This window comes from Oenanthe melanoleuca, chromosome 5 (genome assembly GCF_029582105.1).
Source record: "Oenanthe melanoleuca isolate GR-GAL-2019-014 chromosome 5, OMel1.0, whole genome shotgun sequence".
NCBI lineage: Eukaryota > Metazoa > Chordata > Aves > Passeriformes > Muscicapidae > Oenanthe > Oenanthe melanoleuca.
The window spans coordinates 11,239,052-11,262,350 of NC_079339.1; the positions used below are offsets into that span (position 1 = coordinate 11,239,052).

The 23,299-nt window shown below is 48.6% G+C and overlaps 1 protein-coding gene across 2 annotated transcripts; it reads left to right on the forward strand.

The window, feature by feature from the left end:
* Positions 1-7,944: 7,944 nt before the first annotated feature.
* NRIP3 (nuclear receptor interacting protein 3) lies at positions 7,945-22,977 on the forward strand. Of its 2 annotated transcripts, none has more exons than XM_056492871.1 (7): positions 7,945-8,257; positions 14,450-14,629; positions 15,194-15,276; positions 19,487-19,626; positions 19,990-20,042; positions 20,143-20,240; positions 21,328-22,977. In XM_056492871.1, exons 1-7 carry the CDS (start codon positions 8,084-8,086, stop codon positions 21,341-21,343), a joined length of 744 nt encoding a protein of 247 aa, XP_056348846.1. In that variant the 5' UTR covers positions 7,945-8,083; the 3' UTR covers positions 21,344-22,977. The 2 variants fall into 2 exon arrangements, with proteins under 2 accessions (XP_056348846.1, XP_056348847.1); XM_056492872.1 differs by having other exon boundaries at positions 7,977-8,257; positions 21,331-22,977.
* The last annotated feature ends 322 nt before the right edge of the window (positions 22,978-23,299 follow it).

A 23,299-nucleotide genomic window follows, 5' to 3' on the forward strand; every position in this document is an offset into this window, starting at 1 on the left:
CTGGTAGTGGCAGAAAAAGTTCACAGTCAGTCTTTTAAAGAGCATAGTAAGAATGTTGTTCCTTGGTGAATCCCACATTGGCATGAGTTGAAATAAGCACCTGTTCCTGGGGCTTTTGCAAAAGAGCTGGGAAATTCCAGTTTTGTTCAGTTCTCTTGCTTCCTGTATCACTGGATTTTGTTATTTTTGTCACAGCCACCTGGTAAACTGGGTAAGCCACAGAGAAACCCTTCAAAAGGCAGTTCTGTTTCAGGGCTGACCTGAATTCATCCTGTTCCAGTGACTGATTTTTTTTTTTTTTTTTTTTTTTTTTTTTTGGCAAGGTTTTAAATTATGTTCTGGGATTTGTCTTCTCCAAGAGGTAAATTAGAGTTTGTTTGAGAAGTCCCCTCTCCCTCTCCCCAAGTACTGCTTTTTAGGAATCATACCACTCCAAAGCATCTGGAATGAGAAATGCCTCTGCAGCAGATTTATACTTGGCCAGAGGGCAGTTCTTTGGCTAGAAAGGCAGAAAAAGCAGGAGGTTTTTAGTGTGTAACTCCTTCCAGGACTGAGAGTTCCCCCCTGAGGCAGGGAGCTTTCAGGTACCTGTGCCAGCCCTAAGCTTGTCACCAAAGACAGGAGGTGTAGAAGACCCTTTCTGCTCACACTGCCTTGGTTTGCTCCCATTGCCAGCTCAGGTTTCAGCAGCTCCTTCAGTGCTGTCCATGTGTGGAGAGGGCAGAGCACTGAGTCTGTGGCCTCACACACTCCACAGCTTCCATCTTTTATCCTGGAGCCAGTGTGCATTTCACACTGGTGAAGTCATGGGGTTATGGAAAAGAAAACCTTGGATATAAGCACCTTGGCTACCAGGATCCCAGTGGGAAAGGATTGTGGTATGTTCTTCTCCTGGTCCATCTCAGGCATCTGCTCATGGCACCAGCTGTTTCTGAGAATAATTCATTGGTTTGAGAAGAAAGTAAAAGGGAGAAAATGACAACCAGTGTTCCATGCTTGGAACAATCAAGGGGTAATTATTCAAAATTCCGGCTGCCAAGTTAGGACTGGGTTAGGGAACTGCAGCCAGGCATGGATGTCATTGTGGGCACCATGTATCCTCACTGCATCTCCACTAATGCTCAAGGTGTTGACTCAAAGAGAGATTTGGTCTGCTGCCTTATGATTAATTAGCCACACAGATGTAAAAGCAAACACAGATGTCCCAAGTATCCAAGGGAAATGCATACCTATTGCACATGATTTTGTGTGCATACTGATATTTTCTGTACTAAGGAGTGACTTTTCACCATGCTGGGAAGAAGAAATTTTGTAATTTGTAGTCACAAAAACATTTAAACAGGTGATTAAGCGAGTTGGTGAATAGAAATGGATTATTGTATTGGAATATTTAGACCAAGACTGGAGTCCTTTGAACCCAGACATCACTGGCTGCTAGCATGGCTGGGCTTTGTCCTGAGTGCTTTGCACAGCCTTTGTCCCTTAGGCAGAAGAAAGGGCAAAATTTCTAATGGGACAAGGAAAACACGGGTGAAAACAATGGCAGGTGTCTGTTGGAGAAAGCTGGGTGCTGTTCTTGCTCCTGCAATGGCTGTTTCCCCATGTCCCTTGCTAGGTGGCATTAGTGACAGTGAAAGCATCTTGATGTGGGGAGTCCCTTTGTTAGGGACAGCTGGGAACTGTTTCAAGAGGAAAACAGGAGCAGGCTCAGCAAGATTCTGCCTGTGGGGTGGCTGCTGTTCAGATGGTTGGGTACCACCTCTGGATTTACAGCTTGCAGTCAAGCTCTGCTTTGTCCAGGTGCTCTGAGCTGGGTCTGGGGAGAGACACTGAATGCAGCAATTCCACAGCAGAGTCCTTGGCTCTAGGGTGAGCCAGGAAATCCCAGCCCATCACTTGATCCTGCCTGTGATCTTTTTCACTGCAGAACCTAGGGGTGAGCCTGTGTCTCCTGAGCCTCTCCTGCCCCTCAGAGCCAGCATCCCAGCCCACCAGCCCCTGTTTTTCCAGAGCAACAGGATCCAGGTTATTCCTTAGCAGCTCCTGCTGGAGTGACATAGGACCTGATGGGAAGAAGAGCAGCGCCCTCTTCCTCCTGCCCTTCAGAGCTCAGAAATCCCGAGCAGCAGAGGCATTCCTGCGTGTCCTGCCTTGCTCCTCCTTGGTCTCCACATGTCAGGCTGCTGGAAAGTTAGAAAGGAGTGAGAAAACCGTGTTTGTGTAGTGTGAAGTGACTCGCCCTGGTTTAGCCTTAACAAGATCCCTCCTATATATTTAATGACCTGAATGTAAAATTTATGGCTTGGAATGCCCCAGCAGCAGAGGAAGCCTTCAGCACACAGGCTGCCTTTTACAGGACAGGAGAAGTGAAATCCCCTGTGGTTTGGGAAGTCTGAGTGATGTAGTTATGGTTGGCACTTTGAATATATGTGTAGACTACTTCAAAATAAATATTTGCAGTTCAACTCTAACATACATCTGGGAGGGTGAGAACTAGCATGTATTAGTGTTTCTTCAAATCAATCATTTTGAAAATTTTACACTGAAATAATTTTGCTGTTGCACATAATAAACAGAGGTTGGTGTGGGTACATACTGGAGAGAAACATCACCTGCCCTCTGTGCACTCCATTTCCTCCTATTTTGAAGAAAATCAGCCCTTCTCATGTTTCAGCCTCTTTAGAGAAGGGAAAATAAAGGTAAGGGAGCTCTTGCAAGACTTGCCATTTTAATCTCTTGTTTTGACACGTGCAGATTTTGTGTTGCTGAAACTCTCATTCACCTGTTGCCTCTGTGTATGAAGAGAACCAGGCAGATAAATTCTGTTCAGTCTCCTGGGGGAAACTGTGCAATGTCTGATTCCTCTCCCAGTGTCATCCGTGCCTCTGCTTTGTGCTTGATGCCACCAGCTCAGGCACTGCACAGAACACACACAGGAGAAGGAGGTGGAGTTACACCCAGGATAAACACAGAGATGCCCTGGGAATAGCTGTCTCCATGAAATACCTATGATAAGGACAAAATCCCAGCCCAGGAGATCCTTTCCCTTGGTCAGCACTGCAAACACAGAAGGTGAGCGTGGACTTTGTATGTTAGAGGATTTCTCCAGCTCAATCCATAACCTTTGTATTGTCACAAATGATAATTAAGTAGCTCAGTAAGTCCTTCTGGATTTTTGTGTCCAACATTTTTAGAAAAGTCTGGTTTGTAGTCTACAAATTATTCCAGTTATTTTCTTGCTTTTGCTAGAACTGACCCTTATTAATGCACTGATGGACAGAAAACTTATTTTAATACATCAATTATTGTGATTTCATTTTCTTAAGCTCTTCATAGTCTTTTCCCTGCAAGTGGATTCTCTAAAAATTTCTCTTTGTGCTGAGTATATTATTCCTTTCGCACCTACTGCCTGCTTCTGTTCCTGCTAAATTATACCACTCTGTCCTTTCTTCAGAGTTTTCTGGGGCATCTCTGCTTTTCTTCAGGATATGCTAACCACTAACAAATCACTTCTTTTTAGGGAAAGATGAGAAATCAAAGAAAAGGAGGGGAAAAAAAAAAGGACTGACCCACTTCCTGTGTTGCCAGCTTTCCTCTTCACCAGGAGAGGAGATGAGATGGGGTGTGAACCAAATGGAGCTGCAGGCGTGGCTGGAGACTGAGCCAGCACCAGCTGGTGTAAATAGGGGTAAAACCATCATGGACTGGGTTTGAAAGGCAGGGCTGCTGTGGCACTGTGTGCCTTGCAGAGTGGCTGATAAGCTTTATCAAAATGCTCATCCTCTCCCTCCAAGGGCACTGGTGCTGCCCTATGGGGCTGCCTTATCTATCCCAGCTGTGGTGGCAAAGGGATCTTTGGAAAGGCCAGTCAAGCACTGTGTGCCTCTGCTCTTTGCAGTGGGTTTGGACATTGAGGACTTTGCTGGGCCAGCAGAAAAGCTCTGGGGAAGATGCTCCAGGCACAGGACAGAGCCATTCCAAACCTGCAGCAGCCAGAGCCAGCAGCCCCCAGTGTCCTGCAGCCTGTGATGCTGGCATGTTGGTTTCCAGGACTGTTTGGAGGACAGGCATCTGACAATAAAGGCAGGAGCTTCTCTTTGAAATGGAGAATGTAACCCCTCTCCCTCCAAATTATTATAATTTTGTAATTAAGAGGCTCTCAGGCAAAGATATGGGAATTAGGAATAACTGTTCTTTACTAGGAAAATTGAAATAGAAATGCAGTATTACAAAGAACAATCCCAACCCTGACAGAGTCAGAATACAAGCTGACACCCTGTCAGTCAGGGTGTTGGCAGCAGTCCCATTAAATGGTGGCTGCATCCTCCTGCAGTGGCAGATGTGGTTCAGCTGGAGCAGTGCTCCTGTAGAAGGTGCAGATTTCCTCTGAAGGTCCAGGGATGATGTGGAAAGGTCTGGCTTTCCTCTGGAATCCAGTGGAAAGAAGTTATCTTGTTGTCCAAAATCTCAGTTTTTATCTAGGCAGGAAAGGCTTGGCTGCTCCCCTGGCTGGAGCATCTCCCAGTGGGATGATGTAATTTTATCAGTCATGCAGTGGGACTGAATGGGCCAGCAGCAGATGATATCTTCCTGGAGGGAGGATGGGTTGTGGAAAAGATAAAGATGATTGCCTCACCTGGTTTTAAAGATGGCCCATTAGCAGATGGTATGTGCCACAGAGATAAGGAAATCACTGCCCCACCTGGCTTCAACAGATGGTGATAGAATACACATTTCTGGCCACATCCTGTATTGCAGCCCAAGACAAGGTTATATTTTTCTCTTATATTTTATTTACATATATCTATGTACACAAACAAGGGGATGGGGCTGCTGGAGGAGCTGTCTCAAAGCCTTTGTTCCATCACAATCATCAATCTCATTTTAAAGAACCAAGCACAGGAGACGGAAACAGCTTCAGCCACTAACAACAGCAAAGTTCTTTTTGTTACAAAGTCTTTTATCAACTTTCTAGCATAGAAATAGAATACATAGAAATACAATAGCATAGAAAATAACAACTTTCTAGCCAAAGCATAATATTAAAAGCTGACATGTGTTTGCTTAGGCCAATTAATAAAGCTGCACGTACATCTTGCTTTAAACAAGGCTTGCTTGTAATAGCTTAAAACAATGGATAAAGCTTCATTATTAAGCTTTCTACTATCTTGTTTAAAATCATATTTCTACTATCTTGCTTTACATCTTTTCCTGAGGCCTACCTCCACAGCTCATAGAGTTATTGTTTCTTGTCCTTGCATCTTCAGTGTTCGTGCATTTCTCCATCCTGAGATTTGCTTTCACACAGCTTTCTGAGAGTTTTATACCTTTTCTGTTTCCCACATGGCACCTTGGCTTTCTGGCACAGCCAGGCTGTCCTGGAGGGCAGGGCCAGACCCAGCTGGAGGGGTTTTCTCCATCACAGCCCTGTGAAGCCTCCTTTTGACACTGGAATTGATTTTATGCAGAGATAAGGAGGAACATTCCCTGCTCTGGAGGCAGGAAAGAGAAGAAAAGTGGTTTTGTCCCTCGGAGCTTTTCTTGAGTAAGGGGCAGTGATCATGCTCAGGCTTGTCAGGCTTGGATGGGAATTTTTCTGAAATCTGCCCCTATTTAGATATATGGGATGGGAAGGGGGAGAAATACCACCAGCTAATCTGTTGCAAATAAATTATTTAACCACTTAACCAGCTTAACCCCTGGGTTTGAGCTGCCCAAACTGAGCCCCTCCTTCATTGTGGATCCTGCATAATTTAAGCAGATGTCTTACTGCTTCTTCCCCTTTCCTCTTTCTCAGGATTAAAAATCAAGAGAGGAATTAGGCTTTTATCTCATTTGTTACTCTTGAGCATTGAGCAGATTTTCCTCAGAGCTGTTGGCACAGAGTGCATTTATAACACACAGCAGAAGTGAAATTGCAGGGCTCAGACAAAATGCTTGTGTGCTGAATGGAAACAAGGGCTGCAGCCTCAGAGCTGCTTTCTGAGGGGGCTTTTCCTGCTCCACCTGTGCTTGCAGCTTTACCCTTCTTGAAATAAGCCAGATCGACTGGGCATTTATTAATACATTGGGCAGAGTGCTGCTCCTTTATGAAGCTTTATACTAAAAATTGCCTCCTGGTTCCAGTGGCAGCCCTTTTGCTTTCTCCTTGCCTTCAGGAGAGCATGGATGCTGTCGTATATCTTTATTTAATCAGCTGGAAAAGTGCCAAATAGCTCCCAAGGTGAAAAATAAGGTGCTTTTATCCTCCTGGCTGTGTGTGCCAGAGTGGAACAATGGTCCTGTCTTGTAATGAGCTGAGTCAGCATAGGGGAATAAAAATTATATCTCCCTTCAGACTGTCAGCACTGTTTTCCTTCTGCAGGCTGACACATTCACTGAGCTGAGCTGGCTCATGTGTCGTGGCCTTTATGTGAGGCTCTGAAATAATGTGCTTGGGTTTTATGGATTCTGACTCATCATCTGATTTTTTTCCCTCTCTCTCCCAGGTCACATGAGAAGGGGCTGAACACACAGAGAGCAGAGCTCAGATGTGTAAGTTTACCCACAGAGTGCTGCTGTTCTGGCATCAGCCCTGCTCTGTGCCAGCCCCACTGCCCAGCCAGGAGCAGGAGCTGCAGGGTGCCCGTGGTGTCTTGGTGAGCAGAAAGTGGGAGCCCAGGCTCTGTTGGTGGGGGAGAGGAAAGGAGAATCAGTGTCCCAGCTCTGGAAGGCAGGAAGTGTCCTGGAGGTCTGGCGTGGCATAAATCCTGGGCTAAGCTCTGCTCTTCTTGGGCTTTGCCTAGCACATCAAAGGTCTCCCTCAATTTAACAAGAACAAACCCATTTTGAGTGTTTCTAGATCTGTACTGTCTCTCTGAGCCAGAGCTGCATTTTTTCTGCATCTAGTCCATGCAACAAATTACTTGGAAAGCAGAAAGTTCAGGGAAGCACTTGCTGCCCTAGCTTGCTGTTAGTGAAAGAAACACAAGTGTGCCATGAGTCCTGCTAAGAAAATGACCTTCTGTAACTATTACATTCATCAGTCTTTGTAGTATGAAACTCTACTGAGCTTGTTAATGTGTATTGGTTGATGTTGTACACTGTAATGGAAAGAGGTACAGGAATTTTACTGGAGGCTTTGTTCATGCTTAAATAAAACAAGATAAAGGACAGCCCAGACCCAGAAAAAAGGACTTTGCTTCTTGGAAGCCTAGAGCTGCCCACGAAGAATAAAGGATACCTCTAATGCCAGCATCCTCTAACAAATCTCCCAGCTTTGTCTGGGATCAGAGGTAAGTGACTGCAGCCAGAATGAGTCCAGCAACATCTGGGCCACCAGGCAAGCAGCACAAAAGCTGCAAAACCACAGCTGCTTTGCCAAATTTTGCTCTGATTAACAATTACTTGCGTGGGTATTGGTGATTAGTCAAATTATGCTGCACTTGCACATTCGATGGGTATAGAAACCCTGTGTAAAACCACATTTAAGGTGCCCCAGTTTGGTTGGGACGACTTTTGTGTTGTTTTTTGTGGACTTTTGTGGTCCAGGTTGGAGATCAGAGGCAACACGACCCTGCCCGGGGGTATGAGGTACCGAGCCAGCCCGGGTATGAGGTACCGAGCCTGCCCGGGTGTGATGCACCGAGCCAGCCCGGGTATGAGGTACCGAGCCTGCCCGGGTGTGATGTACCGAGCCTGCCCGGGTATGAGGTACCGAGCCCGCCCGGGTGTGATGTACCGAGCCCCCCGGGTATAAGTGCCGATCTCCCCCGGCCAGTGGCACAGCCCGGGTCCGGGGCAGTGTCGCCTGTCGCGACACTGCAGTTCCCCGCCCCGGGCAGCCCCGCTGTGCCTGCGGGCAGCTCTCCGAGCGCCGAGCGGTGCTTTCCTCGCAGGGCTCTGGGAGAACGCCGTGCTGCAGGAGGGGCAGGGGTGCCATCCCCTGGGAGCTGCCCCAGTGTCGCGATGTGCCCAGCCCCTCCGGCCGGGCTGCCTGCACGTCACCGGGCTCCGGCTATAAAGCGCAGGCGGCCGAGCATCCCTCCCTCCCGCAGCTCCCCGAGACGCGCATCTCCCAGCACAGAGCCGGGCGGGCGCAGGGATGTTCTATTCGGGGATCCTGACGGAGCCGAGCCGCAAGGAAGTGGAGATCAGGGAAGCGGCGTCTCTGCGCCAGCAGAGGAGGATGAAGCAGGCGGTGCAGTTCATCCACAAGGATTCTGCGGATCTCCTCCCTCTGGACGGGCTGAAGAAGCTGGGCACTTCCAAAGATACTGTAAGGCTCTGTTGTGTCTATTGCAAGGAGGTTGAAGAAGCTGGTAGGGCAGTGCCTATTCTTCCTTCTCTCTATTTCTATTCCTTTTCTGTTAGAAGTTTGTTGTGTATGGAAACTAAAAAAATGGGACTTTTGCATGTAAAAGGAAGGGAGTAGAAACACGATGCTAGTTATAACCACAGTTGTTTTCTTCTAGGAAGTACTTTTAGATTCCTAGCACTCAGAATTAATAGCATTTAATTTTTAAATTTTTTTTTTTTTTTTCTTTTGCATGAAAATGGCAATCTGTTTGCGGTATAGAATTCCTCTCTGGGTCAGAGTAAGTCAAAATGGCTTCATACAATTCATACATACACACACATGTTGGCCTGTGATCTGTTTATACACACAACATGTATTTATAAAGATTCAGTAGAGTATAATCACTAGTATTTCAAAATATGAAACTGTCAAGATCACACTTGAATAAAGGCTAATGCATATATGGGTTTTTTTTTAAACTGAAGAGACATAATTTTAGGTTTAAAGTATTTACTTATACAGTGATCTATGTGATCCTGAACTTGGTGTTATTCACCATGTCTGGGGGCTGGAGAGCATTTCTAAATACTGTACAAATGTTTCAGATTTCTCTACTGGGAAGGGATTCCTCACTGTAACTCAGAAGTTCTGACATGAGGAGGAAAATTTTGAAAACATATATACCAGTGAAAGCTCCTTTAGTTTTTTTTTGCCCAAGTGTTGAAAATCTTGCACCTTGTAAAACAATATTTGCTTTTTTTCCAGCGCTGGATATGGGTTTTATTGAAATCCAAAAATCAGTGTTTTCATTTTTAGTGTTTTATTCTGTCAGAGCCTTCCTGCTCAGCCGGGTCAGGCTTGGCTCTGCCTGCCTGAGACAAGTGGAGTGAGTTGGCTGCTCTCTGCAGAGCACATAGACGTGATTTTCTTTGATATCCCAAGTGTTTTGCCATTGTAGAAAGTGAAGCTCCTGCCCAAGGAAAGGCTCAGAAGGAGCTTTCCTGGTCACCACTGAATTGCAGCTCTCCAGCAGAGAGTTGAAGTGCTTTTCAGGGAGGAAAATTAAAAATTTTCAAATGGCATTATTACTATTATAAGCAGAGTTTAAATGACATTTTGTGGCTCTGAGACCCCCAGTGAGCAGATCTGAGTCCCTGAAGCGGGTTCTGCTCTGCCCAGATAAGAATCAACAGGTAGCAGGAGCCAGGGGCACTGAGCACTGCAGTCCTTTGCCCTGCAGAGTGAGGATTAGGTTTGGTACCAGCACCAGGGGCAGAGCATGGACTACCCTGGACACAGAAATGTCCCTTGAGGTGTCCCCTGCTCCTGTGTCACAGCTGCAGCATCACCCCTGCTGCAGCCACAGCCCCTGCAAGGAGGATCTGCAGGGGGCTCTCTCCAGGGATGTGCCAAAGCCACAGCTCCCACCCCCTCCAAGAACAAAAGGAAGGTGCAATGGGGCAGAGGTGAGATGCCCATCTGGCTACTGTGGGTCTCTGGCTGGGGCTGGGGTGAGAACCCAGCTGGTGTGGGGCAATCCCTCATCCCCATGCCACAGTGGGGGCTGATGGCACAGTGGGCACATATGGCCAGGGCTGCTTGGCACAGCCTCCTGCCCCATGGGGTGTGCAGGGAGTCCCAAAGGGAGAGCACTGGGACGTGCTCAGGCCATTCCCACAGCCCTGGAGAAGATTCTGTGAGTTTCAGGGATGTGTCCGTGGGTTGTGTTGCAGTGAAGGGATGCTGCCACACTCACCCCTCACACAGGACACACTGTGTGTCCCCACTGCTGTGGCTGCCTGGGTGTCACAAGGGCTGTCCCCAGGAGGAGCAGGAGATTGTGCATCTCTGAGACTGAACACCCTCTAAAATACAGGACTTCACTTTGGTGTGGCCCCAAATTGAGACCCCATGCCCAGAAGGACTGATGATCAGGAGGCTCAGGGCATCAGAGGTCTTGGCCCAAGGCATTTGCATGTCTCCCTTGATGATAATTGTGCATGTCCTCTCCAAGCAGCACGTTTTTGTGCCTAGAGCTGTGTGGCAGCTGTGGTGACGTGTGTGGAGGGGTTTCTGACGTGCCCAGCCTTATTAATGCAGGGTTTCCTGCGGGGGTTTTCCAACAGCCTTGGCAGGAGCAGGGAGGAGGGAGCAGCTCCTCAGAGATGGTGACAGGTGCTGAGAACAGATCCTGTCTGTCACCCTGGCAGTGGCAGCAAGCAGCCCAGTTTTGGGGAGAAATCCTCTCCCTTTTGGCCGGGGTTCTGTGCCCAGAGAAGCAGCAGCAGGTCACCAGGGTGGGTGTGCTGGCACCCCTCTGTCCATGTGCCATTACTCAGCTCCTGGGCAGGTTTGATAAATCCTTGTAGTAATCATCCATTGCTCTCATCATTTCCAGTGAATTACTCTGGCTCAGACTGAACTCCAGCTCCTCGCTCCCTTTATGTACTCCACTCTGTCCAGTAGGACACCAGGCTGTAGCAAAGCATGCACTGGATTTGGCAGGCTGATGTAGAGGAGAGAAATGGCTTTGTTTTGATGCCTCTTCCCTCTATCAGCCTCTTTCCTGAAGCCTCCCCAAAAGAAAAATAAGAAAAAAAAAGAAAAAAAAATATTGCAGCTCCTCCTGGTGCTCTGACACTTGTCCCTGGCCCCCAGAGCCGCCAGACCAGTTTGGAGCAGCTTTGTCTGGAACAGTCCCACATCATTTGACAACCCGGGAAACAGAGATATAAATAGTAACAAAAGCAGCAACAAAAGCATTTCCCATTTCCGTCATGCCCTCAGACCTGCCCTGTGGTCCCTGTCCCAGCCCCCCGTGGCTGCTGCAGCACTGGATGAATTGCAGGGTGCTCAGGTGTCCCCATTTCCCACTGTGCACACCCCAGGGTTTGGTGTGTCCTGCCTGAAATGCAGAAAGCTCTGATGCTGTGTGCACTGCCTTGCCCAGAGAGCTGGCTGCTGCCTGGGCACACAGCTCTGTCCCCTGTCACCCTAAGAGAGGGCTGACAGCACAGGATGCTGGCAGGACTTGTGAATTTGGATGAAGGATGGGAAGAAGAGAGAGAAATTGATTATCTCTTGGGATTAGCTCTGTCAATGCACTAAAACTCCTTTTTTCCCCCCCTACAGTCTAGGTACAGAAGAGAGGGCAAACCTCCTGAGATGGGTTTGAGGAGGGGAGCTGGTGTCTTCCCTGAGTCTCATGTCTACCTGAGTGAAATTGTTGATGGGTCCTGCTATCTCCACATCTAGAAGCCAAATAGAGGGAAACCTGCCAGAGAAATGAATACTGCAAGCTGCAGCAATGCACTTGCTTATAAATCAGAGAGGAACACAGCTGGGCAGAATTATTTGTGCTTTTGACAGGCAGTGGTAAATAAGGTCAGCAATAGATGGTGTCTTTGCTCTCTTCTTTAAGTTTTCACTGACATTTTTAGGGGCTCATAGGTTTCTGCAAATCACAGGGTTGGACACATGAAAAAAATCCTGATTTCTATTTATATAGTGATGAATGATACTAGAAAAACTTATTTTTTCACATTTTTTCAGAATGAAATGTAACATTCTATATTTTTATAAAACTTTCAACAGTTTTTTTGCAATGTGAAGGAATATTGTGCCAGGTAATCTGGGGCTCCTTCAAACACTGCCAGGCCCACACTGGGGGGAGAACACAGCTGCCTTCCCCACTGCTGTCAGGAGGATGTTTTTCTCCTCTCCCTCCTCCCAGACATGGTCTGCTTGCAGTTTGCCATCAAAATGTGCATTTGCAAATGTCCCCTGGCACATTATCGTTTACCAAGTATGTATCCATCACTTGAGTCATCTCTGTGACTAACATCCCTCACTCTGTGGCACACAAGAGTCAAGGGAAATCCAGGTTAAAGCAAACTAATTAATAGCCTGAGACAGGATGGTGCTGCAGGGAACCTTTTCAGCCCCCTCTTGCCAGATTATTTCTGCATTGGAGCACAGCATAAGGAATATTTGTCCCCCCAGAGGCAAGATTTGCTGTGGTTTTCAGAAGGGCAAATGTCAGCAAAAGACAATCCCATTTGTGCTGGTAACTTGTGTCTGCTGAATGATGGATTTTTTCCTTTTGGTGATGGATCCCATATAAGATTAATAAAAACCAGGGCTTGAAAAAACCCATGTATGCTACTGATTAACAGTCCACAGGAGAACTTGTAGTTAGAGAAAATTAGGTTGAATTCAATGGTAGATGACAGTTAAAATATCAATGAGGAGTGTGTTGGAGATTGAGGCCAGGCAGAGCAGAAGAGCACCCAGACTGTCCTGGCTGATGCCATTCAGAAATTTCTTTTGGTCCTGCCTCACTGGGGCTGGGCACAAGGAGGTGACACTGTGTGACAGGCTGTCCTCTGGCCAGCTGGGTGAACTTCATCCATTTACTTCTACACCCCCTTTCCTTTCTTTTGTGGTTTCTAAATGATGTGAAGAATTAGTGTTCTGGCTGTGTTCCTGAGCTGCAATCAAACATAAAGGGTGTAAAGGACATCTCATTTACTGTCAGAAAACCCTGGCTTGCATTTTGCTCTGGTGAGGAGCACTGGAGGTGATCACAGTGCTGACTGTGCACCTACAGCTTCTGCCTCACTCCCAAAGTGATCTGCTTGTCCCTCCACTCAGGGGCCAGTACCAGTGCAGCCAGCCTGCCTGCCTCTCATCCAGCTAAATAACACTGGTTTCTGCTGTTTGGGAAGGCAGCACAATGTCAGATCTGATTCTTTCCCATCAGGAGTTTCTGCTTACACACAGGATGTGATTGTAGCAGGTCTGTCAGACACATCACCTGCATCCCAAAGTGGCCACGGGATTTTATTTCAAGTAGCAGAAATCAGAAGGGTGGAAGGTGGGGGCACAAGGAGCTGATGTGTCCCAGTGACCACTGGTGCTGGCTGCAGCTCCCCCCTCCCATCCCATCCCATCCCATCCCATCCCATCCCATCCCATCCCATCCCATCCCATCCCATCCCATCCCATCCCATCCCATCCCATCCCATCCCATCCCATCAGTCAGATCCAGCTCTGCATTGTGCCCACAGCGGGATCTGAAGCACCAGAGTGGCTGCAGCTATTTTAGGATGATGCCAGGTTGCATTAGACTTCTGCAAGTGGTGTTATTTAACATGCTGTGCACAAGGGTGGGCACTGGCCAACCTGAGGAGCCTGAGGTTTTCAAACTTACCCTGACTCTGATATTCCCTTGGGATGAGGAGGTTTGCTGGTTCTGATGTCTCTGCAGACACACAAACGTGTTTAACCTGAATGCAAAAATTCAGGAATAAGCCAGTAAAAATGCCTCACCATGGAAAAATTAAAATCAGAAGTAAAGGCATTAATGGGGAGGGCAGATTAGCCAGGCAGAGAAATGAGCAGATAATCAGGCAGAGTCATTTCACCTCCAGCAGTGTGTGCATCCATCTGCGATGAACATTAAGCAGAAAAAGGCTTTTGGGAAAGAGGTTGGAGGAGATCTTGAGAGGCAACATGCTTCTCCTAGAGCAAATAGAAATGACAGAGTGTTGGGGGTTGAGTAGAAAAAGAGAAGTGTTGGGAATTTGGGAGAGTACCTACCTGCCTCAGACCAGCTTACCTCTTTCCCTCCTCTCCCTTTCCTTTTGTGGTATGGCACTCAGAATTGGTCCCATTTAGCCACCCTTAGCAGCTAAGTGAAAGTACAGGGGAAAGAGGCAAGAGGGCAATTTTAGGCATTCCTCATACTTAGGTGGTGAATATCATTGGAAAGGTGATTTGTTACATCCTAATTTTTCACATCACTACAGAATTCCCTTCATCCAGAGATGAAGGCAGTTATGGATAAAACACCAGCTTGAAAAAGCCATTCCTATATGCAATCAAACCTTGGATTAGAGTTTGGTAAAAGAAAAGCATCCCTCCAAGGTCTCAAAGGTTAATAGTTTGAAAGTATTATTCCCTTTGCAAAACAAAGTTCTTTTTATCAAAACCAGGTGAGCCAGAACTAGTTAGGAAGAGCACTGGTAATCTGGGAATTAGGGAGAGTAAGAGTTTTGGGCAGCCCTCCTGTGAGAACAGCACTGGCCCACAGGCAACCTGGTGACACAGGCCACTGTGTGGCTTTCCTCTGACTTCACCCTGCTCTTCTGTGTGTGTTCTTTCTTAAAGCAACCACACAACATCCTGCAGAAGCGCCTGATGGAGACAAACCTGTCCAAGTTCCGAGGCAGCCGAGGCAGCTGGGCTCCAAAGGGTGATCTCTCATCACAGACCAACAGGCTGAACCACACCAGGCTGGGCAGCTCAGGGAAAACACAGGATGAAGAGCTCATAGTGGTGAGCTGCCAGGTAATTGTCCCTCCACAGCCCTTTGTGTTTTGTTGTTTTTTTTTTCTGCAGATTTTATTTCTGACGGTCTCAGGCTGTGCTCTTGTTGTCCATGTTTCCCAGTCAGGTTTGTCACAGCTGTGGGGATACACTCCCTGTGCAGCTCCAGGCTGCTGTGGCAGAGATGCCCACCTGGGAATGAAAGAGAAAACTGCTTTGATGGGCATCTTCCCTTACACATCAGGGTGGAGGGACAGCTAAGCTGGGGCAGCATGCTGAAATGCTGGGGTGTAATTACCCATGGCAAATCCCTGTGCTCACAGCCTGCTTGGTTTCTTCAAGTGCCAGCCCTATTTTCTATTCCAAGGATAATTTCACATTTCTATTCTTTAGCCCCATTCTCATTTGTTTTTCTCACTCTCCATAGTACTCCCTCCTGCCTGGGACTTCCTCATCTGCTCTCTGCAGGGGCAAATGAGCCAGGAAGGCTCAGGAGTGTGCAGGGGAGCAGGGATGAGCTGCTGGACAGCCTGGTGCCCATCCTGCATCCCACACATCATTTCCCATCTCTTCTTGCTCTTGCAGTGTGCGGGGAAGGAGCTGAAGGCCGTGGTGGACACTGGCTCACAGCACAACCTCATGTCATCTGCCTGCCTGGACAGGCTGGGGTAAATATCCAAGCAGATCTCTGCTCTGCAGTGTCCTGGGGTGGGCTTTGCCCATCTCAGTGATGGTCATTCTGGAAGGGAGCACTTTGGGCTGTGGCTGGGCAAGCCCCTGACCCTCCTGGTACAGCCAAATCCTGCCCCAATCTTAAACGGCAGGAGATGGAACAGAAAGCCATTGGTACCACCCTGTTCACCTCTGAGGGAATCCCTTCAGAGGGCTGGATGCATTTGTATTTTTTCACTGTCTTCTCATCACTCATTACTTTATGAAACAGCTGAACCTTCCCCAGCCCTCTGTGCCCCAGGGCAGGTGTGGGGCTGCAGCCCAGCCCAGCTCTGCAGCCCAGCCCAGCCCAGCCCAGCTCTGCAGCCCAGCCCAGCCCTGCAGCCCAGCCCAGCTCTGCAGCCCAACCCTGCAGCCCAGCCCAGCCCAGCCCTGCAGCCCAGCCCAGCCCAGCCCTGCAGCCCAGCCCAGCCCTGCAGCCCAGCCCAGCTCTGCAGCCCAACCCTGCAGCCCAGCCCAGCCCAGCCCTGCAGCCCAGCCCAGCTCTGCAGCCCAGCCCAGCTCTGCAGCCCAACCCTGCAGCCCAGCCCAGCCCAGCCCTGCAGCCCAGCCCAGCTCTGCAGCCCAGCCCAGCCCTGCAGCCCAGCCCAGCCCTGCAGCCCAGCCCAGCTCTGCAGCCCAACCCTGCAGCCCAGCCCAGCCCAGCCCAGCCCTGCAGCCCAGCCCAGCCCTGCAGCCCAGCCCAGCTCTGCAGCCCAGCTCTGCAGCCCAGCCCTGCAGCCCAGCCCAGCTCTACAGCCCAGCCCAGCCCAGCCCAGCCCTGCAGCCCAGCCCAGCTCTGCAGCCCAGCTCTGCAGCCCAGCCCTGCAGCCCAGCCCAGCTCTACAGCCCAGCCCAGCCCAGCCCAGCCCTGCAGCCCAGCCCAGCCCAGCCCAGCCCAGCCCTGCAGCCCAGCCCAGCTCTGCAGCCCAGCCCAGCCCAGCCCTGCAGCCCAGCCCTGCAGCCCAGCCCTGCAGCCCAGCCCAGCCCAGCCCAGCCCAGCCCTGCAGCCCAGCCCAGCCCTGCAGCCCAGCCCAGCCCTGCAGCCCAGCCCAGCCCAGCCCAGCCCAGCTCTGCAGCCCAGCCCTGCAGCCCAGCCCTGCAGCCCAGCCCAGCCCAGCCCAGCCCAGCCCTGCAGCCCAGCCCAGCCCTGCAGCCCAGCCCAGCCCTGCAGCCCAGCCCAGCCCAGCCCAGCCCAGCTCTGCAGCCCAGCCCAGCCCTGCAGCCCAGCCCAGCCCAGCTCTGCAGCCCAGCCCAGCCCTGCAGCCCAGCCCAGCCCTGCAGCCCAGCCCAGCCCAGCCCAGCTCTGCAGGCTCCCAGGTCAGGCACCAGGCTGCTGGACATATCCCCAGCCAGTGGCTGCAGCACTGCAGGCCCAGCACCCAGTGTAAAGAAGCTGCATGTCCTCAGAACTGGATGTCTGATGCTGCTCCCAGTTGCAAATTTCTCCTGGTTAAAGGAAAAGGAAATGTATTTATGGATTATTAGAGAGGTGACTGACAGCCATTTGCTGCAAAACTCTCTCTCATCTCTGAGGAACAGGAGCTCTCATCAGCTCACAGGATATCAAAGAGGTTCTGGCTCTTTACTCCCATGGAGTCATTGCTTGTGCAGCTAACCTGCAGTAATTATGAAAAAAAAACAAATTACACCTTCTCGCTGAGCACTGCTGCACAGCCCAGAATGAACGGTGCCTGTTCCTGTCCCAACACTAATTACTTATTTGCACAACAGTGTTGAGTGACTGGAAGGTGGTTGTGCTTACTACAACCTTGTCACAGTCAGAGGAGCAGCTCAGCCAAGCTTAGGACAGCCACACGATGGCATTTGGAGGGATTTCATCCTCTGGGACAGTTCCTCTGCTCCCTGTGTTTCCTTCATGTGCCTGGTGCAGTTCTTGCAGCACTGCTCTGCTGCAGCATCCCTGTCCTCCACAGAGCACTGAAGAAAGAGGTCAGAGCCTGTTTCTGCTGCCCAGGTCTCAGAGTACTCAGTGCCTCAAAGCAGCACTTGTGTGTCTGATGCTCAGGCTCAGTTCCTCCCTTCTTTCCCAAAATTTTTTTGTGTCTTATCATGATGCCAGTCATTCTCTTCCCTCACACTGAGGAATAGGCTCACAGGTTGCCAGGATGAGAAATCCCCTGTGGAGCTCTAGGAGGTGGCTAAGGAACTCATAAACTTCTGATTAATATGTTCCCACTGAGTTTTAAGGCCAGACTCCAAGAAAGCAGCAGAGGGGATCCACATCCTTTTCCCTGCTACCCTTCACTGTCCTTGCACCTGTGCTAAATGGTGTGGGCAATGCCCACCTCAGTCCTGGAGCCTCTGAGAGGGCTGGTCCCCCAGGAGAGATGGACAGACAGACAGACACACACGTGTGCTGCTGCAATGCGGCTCAGCAGAAACCTCAAATAGCTGAAAATTGATCTGGCTTTTATCTGAGGGAGAGATCAGTGCCTCAAATGGCCTTTCCATTAGATTCTTGCTCAGTTTAAAAGAGAAACTGAAGCTAAATAATTAATTAGTATTGTCAGACTGCTTCAAAGGGTGTAGATAGAAGCTGTACCTGAGGGTATCTCTGACATCCTTTTTTCTTTTCCTTGGGCTGAGTGTGATTGATCTGTCTTCATTTCCTTTGAACAAACCCAGCAGCAGCAGCACCAAACAAACCAACAAACACGATTGGGCCACCTGGATGTGAGCCATGTTTAGCAGGGAGAAAAGGGGACTCAGGGGGTGCCTTAGTGCTCCCTACAGGTACCTGAAAGGAGGCTCCAGTGAGGTGATGAGTGACAGGACCAGAGGAAATGGTCTCAGGCTGTGCCACGTGAGGTTTAGTTTGGGTATCAGGAAAAATTTCATCACTGAAAGGGTGGTCAGGCCTTGGAACAAGCTGCTTAGTGAAGTGGTGGCATCACCATGCCTGCAAGTGTTCAAAATATGTGTGGGTGTGGCACTGGGGACACGGTGGAGTGGTGACCTTGGCAGTGCTGGGTTAACAGCTGCATCAATCTCAGAGGTCTGTTCCAACCTCAGCATTTCTGTCGTTCCATGGGGACACAGTGTCTGCTCCACCTGTGGAAGCTGCAGTGAACCAGCCTTTCCCTACACCCACACTGCATTAGGAACAATTCAGTATTCCCCAAGTCTTGAGAAAATGTAGGATTCCTTGGGTTAAACCCCAAATCCAGCACAGAACAGTGCTTGGGCAGCCCCAGGGCTGCACTGTGGGTCTGATGGGATCTGATGTGGGTGTGGGCTGCTGGCTGCCTGCAGAGCACCCACAGAGAACCTGCCAGGGGAGAGCTTTCCAACAGCAGCCTGGTAATTGAACAAGCTCAGAGCACTTCAGGTGTAAGCACCTTCCAAACACCACTTGCTCCTTGCTGGATGCCCTGGTTTGGAGGACAGGCATCTGACAATAAAGGCAGAAGCTTCTCTTTGAAATGAAGAATGTAAACCCCCTCCCTCCAAATTATTATAATTTTGAAATTAAGAGGCTCTCAGGCAAAGATGTGGGAATAGGAATAACAGTTCTTTACTAGGAAAATTAAAATAGAAATGCAGTATTACAAAGAACAATCCCAACCCTGACAGAGTCAGAATACAAGGTGACACCCTGTCAGTCAGGGTGTTGGTAGCAGTCCCATTAAATGGTGGCTGCATCCTCCTGCAGTGGCAGATGTGGTTCAGCTGAAGCAGTGCTCCTGTAGAAGGTGCAGTTTTCCTCTGAAAGTCCAAGGATGATGTGGAAAGGTCCAGTTTTCCTCTGGAATCCAGTGGAAACACAGATAACTTGCTGTCCAAAATCTCAGTTTTTATCTAGGTAGGAAAGGCTTGGCTCCTCCCCCTGGCTGGAGCATCTCCCCATGGGATGATGTAATTTTATCAGTCATGCAGTGGGACTGAATGGGCCAGCAGCAGATGATATCTTCCTGGAGGGAGGATGGGTTGTGGAAAAGATAAAGATAATTGCCTCACCTGGTTTTAAAGATGGCCCATTAGCAGATAATATCTCCCACGTAGATAAGGAAATCACTGCCCCACCCGGCTTCAACAGATGGGGATGGAATACACATTTCTGGCCACATCCTGTATTGCAACCCAGCACATTGGAACAGCCAAGCCATGGCCATGTGATGTTAGGAGTGTTTTCAATGCCCACAGGTTAAAGGAGCATCTCAAAGCACTCCCTGAGGAAGAGGGGATGGTTTTGTTGCCAAACAAGGTGAAAGCCATTGGGCAGATCGAGTGTCTGTCGCTCACGGTGGGAGCGGTCCCTGTGGAGTGCGCTGCCCTCGTCGTGGGTGAGTGTCTAACCCCCTGGTCCTCCACTGGCCTGGGCCCTACTGCCTTTCTTGCCAGCAGGAAAAACAAAGCTTTAGGAAGACGTTAAAATTAAAATAGAGAAGTTCTTGTTTGGGCCCCCAGAGGGAAGGGGAGGATGTGTTCAGCAAGCTTGGCTTTGCTGTGCTGACAGAGCGACCACTGCATCTCCCTGCAGGCACATCTGCCTGCCCTCCTGTGCCCTCCTGCTTTCCTCTGGAGTCAGGCCCTTTAAAACAAGGTTTTGTTTAGCAGAGCAGTCATAAAAGAAGGATAGAGTCACTGACAAAAAGCCCAGGAGGGCATTTTGAATGTATAAATCTGAATTGTCCTGTTTTTTTCAGAAGACAATGACCAACCCTTTTCCTTTGGTCTGCAGACACTGAAGTCTCTGAAGGTAGGAGTTAATGCAGGATGCTTACCCATGCTGATGGGGGAGCTGGGACCACCCTAATTTGCAGTTTTCCCTCTTACCTAAGGACATTTATTCTCTGCAGTGTGTCATAAACATGGAGAAGCACCACCTCGTTCTGGGGCAGACGGACAGGGAAGAAATCCCGTTTGTGGGCACTGACAGTGCTGAGGCAGAAGAGCAGTAAGTAACTGGGGAGGTGAGCTTCATGTACATCCCTCAGCCTGCCAGGGCCACACAGGAGCTGCCAGACCCTTTGCTGGAGGAGCATGAGAGGTCAATGGCCCCGGCAGAAATTGTTTTCATCAGCTCATCAAATTTTGAAATGGAGTCCCTGGATTTTTCAGCAGCTTTTTTCAGCTTTTACTGCTTTTTTTCTAGTAAGCATTGTACATCAAAGCGGGTATCTGACAAGACATGCACAGGGGAATGCCTTAGGAAATGTACTTTTTGGAGGTCACTGAGAAGACTCCTTGAGGCTTGCTCTGACAGTGTTCACAAACAAATCTTTGTCTGGAAAACATTTATGAAGCAAGGCTGACAAACCCACATGAACGCTTGAGAGAGACATCCTGTCTGGAGATAATGGTGTTGGCACTTCTCCCCACATTACCCCAGCAGCCCTCCTGCCAGCTCTTCCTGGTGTCCCAGATTTTTCCAGCCTTATCTCCCTAAAGAAAGACAAATATGTGCTGTACCTCTTAAATGTGTGTAGCTGTGGTGGCTGGCTCTGCAGGTGAGCAGGCAGGGCAAATTCCTCCTCCCAAGCACTGCATAGGGCTGTTTCTTGCTGAGTGCTGTGAATAGGAGCTGTATATAAGAAATGTATATAAGAACTGTATATAAGAGATGTATATAAGAAATTAAATAAGAGATGTATCACTGATTCCTGCCTCTGACCCATGAAACTGGCGGGCACCAAGTGCCTGACTGTGCACTTTTGGGACGAGCAACTTAAAAAACCTTTGCTCACTGCTCATGAAATGTGCCCAGGTCACCCAGCTGCCATGTGCCCAGCCAGCTGGTGGCCCTGGGTGCAGTCTGTGAGCCCAGGGAGTGCCAGGTACAAGGCTGTGGGGGACCCATGCAAGACCACAGGCTGGTGTCCCTGTCTCCTTTGAAACAGAGATGTGAGAGATGCAGCATGTTTCTGTTGCCACTGCAGTGATAAATCATTTCTTAGTGCTGCTTTTATTTTTTTTTCCCCTTTTTGTTTCTTCCCCCATTAAAAGCTCCTGTTTTACTAAATGTATTTTCCTTCTTGTTTCAGCAGTTTGGAGGCATAAAGGGAAAAATTGAAACACCATCCCCACACAAGAGCTTGATATCAAAGAAATCCTGTGCAGCTGTTCCAGATGAAACAGCAACGTGCTGCTTTGAAAACATTTGTACAAGGCTACAGCTTGAGTAGAGCTAAATGAAATCCTGTTTGTAGCCAGTAATTTAGAGATATTGTCATGTTTATCTATGAGTTTTGAGAAACAAACGTGTGCTTATTTTCTGGACTTTTCTATATAGTGTCCTCTTTATTACAAACAGTTGGGAAAACCTGATGAATTTCTTCTGACGAGAAAAATAATTTTTATAGTGGCCTCATATGAGTAATTGTACTTAGCTGTGATTAGAGGCTATCAGAATGAGATTTTTATTAATGATTTTTCCAGGGGCTAAGCATTTATATTCACTTAATTGATATTGCCAGATTCAAATGGCCATTACCAGGAAGTTACTCAGAGTAAAATAATAATGTTAATACCACCTAGGAATTATAGCTCATCCTGTTAGCATAGTATTGTTGCCATGTAATTAGGGATGCAACTGCTGGCTTGATGAGGAAGAGCAATTGCAGAATTATTAATGGGTTACAGGCTTCTCTTCCTATGGGGGTAGTCAAGTAAATGAATCATTACACCAGGCCAAAAAGCAACAAACAGGCACAGAAGTGTGCTGTCTGGAAAGCAGCAATGCAGTGCCCTGCCACCAGGAGCTGTGCCTATCCCTGCCCACCTTGCAGCCCTGGCCACAGCTGGTGCAGGTTGCTGGCTCCAGCTGCACTTCAGTGCTGCTGCCAGGAATGCCATATTTTTTACACCTCTCTACAAATCTTGTGTTCTTAAGTACCACCCTTGATGACCCTCAGGGGAGGTGGGAGTTTTTGCCAGGACAAGTATTTCATTTGGTGCCACCATCCTGGAGCTGCTCCCTGTGCCACAGGATATTGCCTGGGGGAGCCTGGCCTCGCACAAGAACAGCTTTTATCTTTTCAAAACCTAATGGGAATGAATCGCTGTCATCTGCTTGAAGAGGCATCTTTAAAATTCAGAATAATATCCTTGTGATGTGGTGCATCTGCTGACAGCCAGTCCTGCTGCAGGTGGATCCTTTAGGGATCCAGTTGTGCTGCAGGAGCTGCTCCAGTGGGAGCACCGAGGGCATTCCCACTCGGAAGCCTCCTGATGGTTCTGGCTGAGAATCAGAAAGTTTTGTCATCTCATGGCCATGGGCAGCCAGGCTCCTGCCAGCTGATCCAGTGTGTGTCCACCCCTGCCATCCCATGCCTGCTGGAGTTTTATCTCCTGCAGTGGGTGTCAATCTCTTTTCCATTTGGGTATATCCAGCAAACCTGAACTATCTGTATTTTGAGCGATTTTCTATTTTGGTGATAAGTTTCAGTGCTTTCTCTACATACAGTATTTTATATAACACAGCTATAAATATAAATATATATATATATTTACAGGGTGGGGCAGCCAAGGGTAGCCCCACTAATGTGTTGTAGAAATATTTCACTAAATATGAAATATATTTGATTATTTTATATGCTATGAGTTTGGTATTTTGGTACTTTTTTCTTTCTGTGCATATTACTGTGCTAAATGTCAAATTAAATCTAAATAAAGTTACACCATTATTGCTGTTTACTTGTTTGTATGCTAGATATGCTGGGTTTTTTGTTGTTGTTTTCAGTGCATGTCTCTGTTAAGAAAAGGGGTTTGGTTCACTCTTAAGTCTGCTGGGGCTCTCCTTTCTTTTGGAAATGCTGTTGGGAATTGCCATTAACTGAGGGATGAATTAACCAGGGCAGGCTAAAGGCACACTGCACTTGGGCTAAAAGGTGAGCACCTGAATTCCCAACCTCTGGCCATGGCTCTCCCTCCCAAGGGAGGTATGAGATCTATGAGGTCATGCTGTCTACAGATTTACCCTCTGGAAAGCTGTTTTGGTGTTCATGCTGTGTTTGG